Consider the following 9,130-nt stretch of genomic DNA (forward strand, 5'->3'; position numbering starts at 1 on the left):
GTCGCGAACCTCTTTAACCCCTGTGGCTTTGCGTACCCCTGGTGTACGGGATTTTATTTATTGTAGGAAGGCTAGAGCAGAACTGTTTATTTATTTATTTTATTTATTTGGAGATCCAACAGCTGTGATATTAACATAAAAATTGTAGTAGCCAATTATAGGAACTCACAGGTAGTGACAGGTTACGCACTATCGCAGCCACATATGTGAACAGAGCGAATACGAATGATACACTGATTTAAACTTTCACGATTTTTACTCATTATTATTTACAACGACGGGACTTAATCGCGTAAAATAAGTATTAAATTTACCTCCGACGTTTCGAGGACGGCGTTGTCCCCGTGGTCTCGGAGAAGACTGGCTAAAGTTGACATCAACATCTTCTAGGCGCGCGAGTTTTTCGAACTACCCGCACTTGGTCTTGTTTATTAACTTGAACGTTTTGCGCACTAGGGATGTTACGGGTCGACACACAACACTCACAATATTCGATTTTTCAACTTTCGATATTTGGTTTCGCTTACACTTACTAATGACTGGGTTCCATGTGGATGAGATCTTAAAACCTTCGTCTCGATTGAAATTTCTATGTTTCTTGATTTCAATGGCTTCACGGATTTTTCTACTATAAAACCCACGATCTGTAGAAAATATTCTAGGGTTGTGAAGCTCAATCCAGTGGTTTGGCCCTGACTCTAGTAAATGCTCAGCAACGGCAGACTTGTTCACCTGACGGTTCTTGACAGCTGCGATATGTTCCTTAACTCGCTCCGCAATGGTACGTTTCGTTTCCCCGATGTAGGAACTACCACAACTGCAATCGATCTTATAAACGCCAGGTGACTGCAACGGGATAACGTCCTTCGGTGACCTCAGGTTTCCTGCAATTTTGGATAAAGGAGTGTATACCGTCTCCTTCGGAGGTAAATTTAATACTTATTTTACGCGATTAAGTCCCGTCGTTGTAAATAATAATGAATACGAATGATACCTAATAAGGATAATTTGGTACATATTAGAATAATCTTACACCTTTAAACGAGCAATTCTCTCTCAGAAACGGCTCTAACGATTTTGATGAAATTTGCTATATAGGGGTTTTCGCAGGCGAAAAATGGATCGCATTTTTGAGTTTTTATATGTTTTCCGAGAAAAGCTCGGTCTCCCAGATATTATTGAATTTATACAGCACATAATTATAAGGTTTTTACCTTGGTCGTGAAAATCTACTCATTATTTTATATCCGATTTTAACGAAAATCTCTAAATATAATTGACATTATTGTAGGTGGGTGATGTCGTGGAGTTCACGGCTGAGATCACTCTGAAGGAGTGTCCGAAGGACCCGAGCAAGTGGAAGCAGACGTTCCTCATCTACCCAGGAGTCATCTCCGAGGGCCTCACTGTGGAGCTGGAGATGCAATGCGACTGCCCGTGCGAACATCGTGGACATCACGTGAGTGAACTTCTGTATATTTAATGCGATATAATTATAATAACAAAAGGTCCTGTGTACAAAAATAAATCGCCTTCTAGGTATCTATGTTTATCCAGGTGAACTGCACCACCTTGACTGATATAGGTACATATTTTTACTATTTTGTACACTGCATACGTTGTCGTGTGAATTATGCATAATTTTTTTCATAAAAATCTAATATCTTTGCTTTATAACTTGGGATTATAGCCCATTGATGTTATGGTATGTCCTTTCGAAAAACAATAAACCTTAATTTTATGAAACTAATTGTTATTCTTGTGAGTAAAGTGAGTTGTAATGGATATGTCAGATTGTTTCTTTATACGCAACATTTAAGACACAATTCTAAAGACCTTATTTTAGGGTCAAATATTGATCGCCAGAAAAATAAAAGCAAGCAAGTTTGAAACGGACTGCTCCGCCACGAGTAAATGATTGGTCGTATTTCGCGGCAAAGCGAGTCTATGCCGTTGCCGATCCTGCATTTGTGTCGTCAGCATTCGTATAGTCAGTAGAAAAGGGTCCGAAATATTAAATATCTAGCCTATTCGCCGAATTTTTTTAAATTTGCTGCCTTTTTCGAATGCCGTAATTGGTTTGAAAGAGTTATAACCAATAACAACGTTATGTGAGCAGGCGTACGACGACAGTCCCGACGTGTGCAGCGGACACGGCATCTCGGCGTGTGGCGTGTGCCTGTGCCAGCCCGGCCGCTTCGGCAAGCACTGCGAGTGCTCGGCGCAGGGCGGGGGCTCCGCCGACCAGGACCGCGGCTGCCGTCCCACCAACGCCAGCGCCGGCGCCGTCTGCTCCGGCCGCGGCAACTGCATCTGCGGCGTCTGCGAGTGCAACAAGATGTCCGACCCCACCGAGGTACGCCTGCCCGCCTCGGCGACACCTGCGAGTGCTCGGTGCAACAAGAAGCCAGACCCGACGAAATAAACAGAAACACCATTACCACTTGCTACCGGCCTAGGACATTCGTTCAAAAAAGCATCACGAATTAAAAATAAAAGTTTTTGCGCGTATAACTCGACCGAGCATCGTTTTCAGGTGATATCCGGGCCGTTCTGCGAGTGCGAAAACTTCTCCTGCGACCGCAACAAGGGTCTGCTCTGCTCGGGCGCGGAGCACGGGGAGTGCGTGTGCGGCAAGTGCCAGTGCAAGCCCGAGTACACCGGCGCCGCCTGCGACTGCCTGCTCGACACCACGCCGTGCATCCCGCCAGGTAGGCATCACCTCGCTCCCATCACTGCTCGTGTGCGCTTCTCGATGCTGAATCCACTGCAAACCACTGCTCGCGCCGCCGGCGGCCGGACACCGAGCGACTCTGATCAAAAATGTATTTGGAAAACGGCGGCGGCGGCAGATACCGTCCACGTGCGTCAAGTCCGCGGCCCAAGTTGCTAGGCACACTGTGTATTCGAGAATATTTCGCGTTGCCGCAGCAACGATCGACAAGAGAAAATTGGGAGACCCAATCAACCACAATTATTTAATTGGTCGTTTTATTTCATAATTTATTTGGTCAAAGAGAATTTCGAATAGAGGCGTATTGTCAAAGTAAATTTTGTAGTCACAGTATTAGGCCAAATATATGGCGCCATCTTTTCCAGCGATGGCGCCATACCTTTGGCCTATAATCGTGTAGATGGGGACACCTTTTGATATTTAACAAATTTAACACAACTGAAAGAACAAGGATCAAAGTCAAATGACGTTCTAAAAGTTTTAATCCTGTGTCGAAAGATGGCAGTAAATTTACTGTGACTGCAAAAATTACTTTGACAATACGCCTCTATTCTAAATTCTCTTTGATTTGGTATAGGTACATGCGGATTATAACCATTTATTGTAATTGCAGGTGACGGTGAAATATGCAGCGGCAATGGGCAGTGTGTGTGCGGTCAGTGTGTGTGCAACGTGAACAGCGCACAGCACTATTCGGGCAGATACTGCGATAAATGCCCAGTGAGTTTTTCAATGAGATCAAGTAGTAAGTAGTACCTGACAGGGATCGGAAACCGGTATTTTTTGTATGGAAACGGAAACGGTATTTTTTCATTCTTTGTTAATTATTTCATTTCTAATTGGGTAATCTAATAAGTAATAATACGAAGTCGTTACCTAAAAACACAACTGAGTCCCACATTTCAAGTATAAAATAGTTCGAAAATTATGCCTATTCCGAAGTTTTTGCAAAAAACCGGTTCCGATCCCTGGTACCTGATATATCAATGGGCGTTTTCACTTGGGTAACTGCATGTATACCATTAACAGCCGGTTAGTAATCGTCACAAAACTGACGGTGAATGTCAAACTCCATACATTTTATCAGGAAAGTGGCAGTTAGACGAGATAACGTGACGTAAAATTAAAATACTAATTTGTCAAATTCAATAATTTTATAATTTCCTATGTTCCAGACATGCACCGGCCGCTGCGAGAAGTTCAAGGAATGCGTGCTGTGCAAGGTGCACCACCGAGGAGCGGAGTGGAACGACAAGCAGGTGTGCTACGAGTCGTGCAAGGATGCAGACGACGTCAACCCCATCGTCGAGAAGGGGAAACTTGAAGGTAACGACTTTGATTAGTGCAGCTGCTCTATACTATGTCACCTATCTGAAATAAATAAAATGGAACATTTCACAAAATGTTCGTGTTTTTGGAATTCTAAGCCTACTTATTTTTCAACACTGTTTAGTGTTGAAAGTTTTACACTCGTTAGTGTTGAAGGGTAAACGACCCATTGATTGGCACTCAAAAGTTAAATTGGCACCTATTTTTGTAGGACATCACCACGCTACCTTGACAAAAGGTTGAAGGTGCAAAACATAGGTGGAGTGCACAATAGAGTAGTTTACCCTATACATACGGACCGTGTTTTTCGTCTCTGTTTCGGGCAGTATAACAAGACCCCTTAATCCCTTTTGCTTCAAGTATTGTTTAGCCATTGCCTAGTTTAACTGAACAGCGTCCAGTTTCCCGTGCACCTAAAAGCGTAACCTTTTGAACGCCAAGGACACCTAAAGGCGTCGTACCTAGTCGTGCCCACAGCGCCACGGACAACTATAGTTGTTATGGCGTACGCTGTCAAAGTAACCTTCACACTTTCAAGTTAGGTTTACATTAGCTCGCTTGCGCCCGGGACCTTGGCGTTTGAGTGACGTTTTTGTTTATGACATACAGCGTTCAAAAAGTTAAATATGCAGTAAACAGCACAATTTTTTCTATTTCAGCGAACGAGTCTAGAAATGAGCATTTGTGCAGCTTCCAAGACGAAGAAGACGACTGTTTGTACGTGTTCGTGTACTCGTACGACGACAAACAGGACCTCTACATCAGGGCGCAGGAGGAACGGGAGTGTCCCAAGAAGGTCAGATATCCACCATCTATTTATGTCCCATTAAATACATTTAAACCTATAAAACAGCCCAGTATTGAATCCATCGCTTTTATATACTAAATAGCCTAGCAAATTTTAGATTACACCCTGGCGGGTGCTGCCTCTGCTTGCGTCCCAAGACACAGGCAAGGCCAGCATCCGCTGGCTTCTGCTCTGCGCACGCCTCTCAAATTTCTGGACGGCTGTACGGGAAAGCCGACATAAATCAAATCTTTCTGGAATTTAGAACTTTTTGATTTAAAATTCATTACTTATATTTTTATGTGATTTGGTGAATTGAACAAGTTTGTATCGTTATGTGTAGGTATTCATCCTGGGTATCGTGCTGGGCGTGATCGCGGCCATCGTGCTGGTGGGGCTGGCGCTGCTCATGCTGTGGAAGATGGTCACCACCATCCACGACCGCCGAGAGTTCGCGCGCTTCGAGAAGGAGCGCATGATGGCCAAGTGGGACACGGTACGTGCACATCTTTTCGCTTCATAAACATTTTGAAATTTCCTTTTATTTATAATTATAATCCTCTCCTACGCCTTCTGCGGGCGGATTATGCGCGGATAACACGTCCTCTTGTCTTCTCCCCCCGGACCATTTGGGCTTTTATTTAACCTTATAGGTCACTGATTCAAAAGCAATTTGATTGCAGCATACGAACCCTTCGTATTAATAATTAATGTTATTTAAAAAATGTACTGTAGGGAAGCCCCAAAGCAGGGAAAATGTATTTGTCTAATTATGCATTGGCCCGATTAACGATGAATATTTGTTCCCAGGGCGAGAACCCCATCTACAAGCAGGCGACGTCGACCTTCAAGAACCCCACTTACGCCGGCAAATAAGGATCTGTCAAAGTAATAAGTGTAGCAAAGGTTTAATTAATGTCACGAAAGTAGTCGTCTCTAACAAGCGCCCAGGGTTGCGCATACCCTCCACGACGCAGATAACTGTGGGTCTACCGAGAACATCGAAATTTTCTCTGCCACTGTATCGCTCATACATATTGTAGCGATAGAGAGGTAAATAACGAAATTTCGATGTTCGCGGTAGACCCTCTGACCATCCGTAAGCCTTATTACAACTTGGTCTTCTATTGGTCACTCCAGCGTCTCTTCGTTTGTACTCGTCAGTAGTCAGTATTTGTATTATATATATTGTAGTGTCTTTTACTTAAGACTTGAAATACGGTTAAAGATTCTCATAAGAAATGATGTAGTCAGTAGACTGTTTGATTGAAAACTTAGTATGATGCCTTAAATTGTGCCTTTGTCGGTAATTTATACAAAAAAAAATACATTTATATGTGACTACTTTCGAATAATGATCGCCGTAATGTGCTAATTATTTCATTAAATCTCAAATAGATCATTAAAGTATTGAAAATATAATAAGTAATTAATTATTTTATACGATTATGAATCTTGTACATTTTTAATTGCAATAATATGAATTTTCAAAGGGTCTGTTTTTATCTGTATCAATATTTCTCTACATTATTTGTAGTACGCTTTTTGTACTTATTGTGCGAGTGTTTGTGTATTGTACTTACGTATTGTGTGATAAGTAGGGAAAACGAATCGAGTGCCTGATCGGGTCTTATAATTATTCGAAGGCTTTTAATTGTTCGAAATGATAGATTTTCTTCTTGTCGCGACGACTGAATGGTGCGACGCGTCCTAGGAAACAGTGTAGTAGTATTGGGGTTGTTTCGCATAATGCGATATTAATAGAAATACCGGTGTTTGATATCCGATTACGAAAAGAAGCTGCTTGTAATTTTGTGTGTACTTTTTATATGAATTTGTTAATTACCAATATTATCATAAACACTAAAGGCAATCCTCGGTTGTTAAAAACGATAAAGTAAATTATAACGGAGCCTTACAATTACTCCGGTGTAAGTTTAACGTATTACAAAAATGTAATGATGACAAGGTGATATTTTGAGTGTAACGTTTTGTGTCACGAGTAACTTCCATAAAATCTGTGCATATTCAAGATATGTTCACTGCCAAGATAATAATGTCATCATGTGCCTTTTAACGTGAGAAGTAACAAATTGTGCCATTACTAATGCTAAACATAGAATATTAACAGTTTTATACACGGGGGTAAATAATGAAGATACCGAATTAATTACAATTGCAGAGAATGAAGAGATTGGTATTTTTACGAAGCAATACGGTTTCGATACCATCTATTGAGATTCGTTACTGAAACACAGGGTCCATGTGGAACTATCCAGACTTTGTACTACCTATAATACCATGGTTGCAATAAATAAATATGAAATATGAAACGTTTGAGGGCCGGTCTGTTGTTGATTTTTAATTTTATTAAATTTTGAACTAAATAAATGGTTGACATCCAATTCATTTCCAAAGATGTGATGTTTCACTTAAGTAATTTTTTTGCAATTGTAATAAAAAAATTGGTTGTTTACTTCTTTGAATGAAACGGTACAGAATATATATTATTTATTGAAATTAATTATAGTTTTAAGTGTAATTACGTTTTATTTTTGAAATTAAGTAAATATAAGTTTTATTGATCGTGCCTTTATATATTTTTTTATTATGCATTTAGAACACAGTCAGTTAATAAAGTTAAAACCAATTATTTCATAAAATAAGTAACAAGTAACCTCGTTCTGTTTAGAGGGAACAGTATGTATAAATGCAATTTTATCTATATTAAATTATAGCTAATAAATATTAACGCTAATTTATACTCTTTCATTTAATTACAAGATTGCGGTAACAAAGGGCCGTAGATAGAGAACCCTTGGGACACACCAGCGTCCAGCACGGTTCGCACACCATGCCATGACCAGGCCTATGGAACTCTCCGCGCGAGCTCGTATTTATTCCTACGAATCGCCTCCCGTTCACGGTAGAAAAGCAATCCAGTTGGTTGCCACACGCGCTAACGCACGCACGTCACCGCGCGCCGCACTGGCAATTTTTACGATAGGTAAAAGCTACGTAGGTACTATTTCTTTAATTAAACATGTACCTATAGTTTCTATCTATTTCAAATAGGTAGCAAACTTAAGTTATTTTGGTAAGTAAATGTTTATTTTAACGACAGTAAGTTCTTAACTTTGCACCGGAAAGTAGGTACCTACCCATTTACTCTGGTTATAATTAATTACCTGTATTCATGGGTATATATTTTTATTTATTGTTCTCTATGTAGTTTAAAATTACAAGATATTTTAAAAATAATTCTTGCTGGGTTCATTGCGCGGTTTATAAAACGCCGTAAACACTGCGGTTACTGCAGAAAAAAACATACATTACATTAAAGAAAAACAGTTTTAAATAAATGATTAAAATACATAATTTAAGATTCAGTGTTCATTTTATTTCACTCCGCTGTTTAAGTAGGTAGGTGTTTATCATTTCTAAGCGTCGGCAACCCTAGCGTTGTGGCGGGGAGTGGCGCGCTGAAGGTCACTCCATTGTATTTTTGTGTAGGTATCAAAACGGTAGGTATTTGCGTTTTCTTTGAGAGATATTAAGTATCTGTTCGTAAGAACTCGTATTATATAATCTGTGCCATGACTCATATCTTTAAAGGGCTCTCCACACTCATGCGCGGTTCACGGCGCGAAGCCGCGAACGTAAAGCCGCTCCACACTCGTGCGCGAATCGCGATTAGCGAACTAGACTCCACACTGCCGTGAAGTTGTGCGAGCGTGGAGTCATACCTAGTCATACGCGTCGCAACATCGCGATATGTTCGCTCCGCGAAATCGCGCCGCGATTCACGCACATAGTCTGGAGAGAGCTTAAGAAATAGTGCGTGCAAGCTGTTCTAGCCATGCTAGCACCACTTTTCCCACGACCGTAGCGTCAGCCAGCATTCAACATTACTTAACTAAAATCATCAGTCCTTATCAGGTACCCGGATTAGGTGATAAAGATAAAATATAGCCGGTCAAACAACTTTGTCAGTAGAAGAAAGCGCGAGCCGAGTTCTATACCGAGCTTTACACTAGATGCGTATCGGCATGCCGCTCAGGTACCTGTGCTATCGGAATATCGCTATAATGCTTATAATTCTATGTACATACGAAGGACCTTGTACTCTTCAAACAGCAAACCTTTTTCCAGTGCCAGCTCCTAGACTAGACGTGCGAGGAAATGATGAAAATAAAAGTGGAGCAAGCTCAATTTTCCGCTTCTTCCGCCACTCGCCACCGAGCGCGGGGGACTTGCTTAAATAGAATCTAAGAAATTAT

General features: G+C 41.0%; 1 protein-coding gene across 2 annotated transcripts in view; it reads left to right on the top strand.

Moving 5' to 3' along the window:
* LOC134742454 (integrin beta-PS) overlaps window positions 1-7,608 on the top strand; it is a 28,580-nt gene extending 20,972 nt beyond the window's left edge. For both annotated transcript variants that reach the window (XM_063675627.1, XM_063675628.1), the window contains exons 10-17: window positions 1,292-1,459; window positions 2,120-2,356; window positions 2,537-2,711; window positions 3,348-3,454; window positions 3,910-4,060; window positions 4,723-4,859; window positions 5,194-5,346; window positions 5,661-7,608. In XM_063675627.1, the coding sequence (XP_063531697.1) occupies window positions 1,292-1,459; window positions 2,120-2,356; window positions 2,537-2,711; window positions 3,348-3,454; window positions 3,910-4,060; window positions 4,723-4,859; window positions 5,194-5,346; window positions 5,661-5,726 (1,194 nt within the window). In that variant the 3' untranslated portion in view covers window positions 5,727-7,608. The remainder of the gene's footprint in view (window positions 1-1,291; window positions 1,460-2,119; window positions 2,357-2,536; window positions 2,712-3,347; window positions 3,455-3,909; window positions 4,061-4,722; window positions 4,860-5,193; window positions 5,347-5,660) is intronic.
* The last annotated feature ends 1,522 nt before the right edge of the window (window positions 7,609-9,130 follow it).

The sequence above is a fragment of the Cydia strobilella genome, chromosome 6 (genome assembly GCF_947568885.1).
Source record: "Cydia strobilella chromosome 6, ilCydStro3.1, whole genome shotgun sequence".
NCBI classification, from domain to species: Eukaryota; Metazoa; Arthropoda; class Insecta; order Lepidoptera; family Tortricidae; genus Cydia; species Cydia strobilella.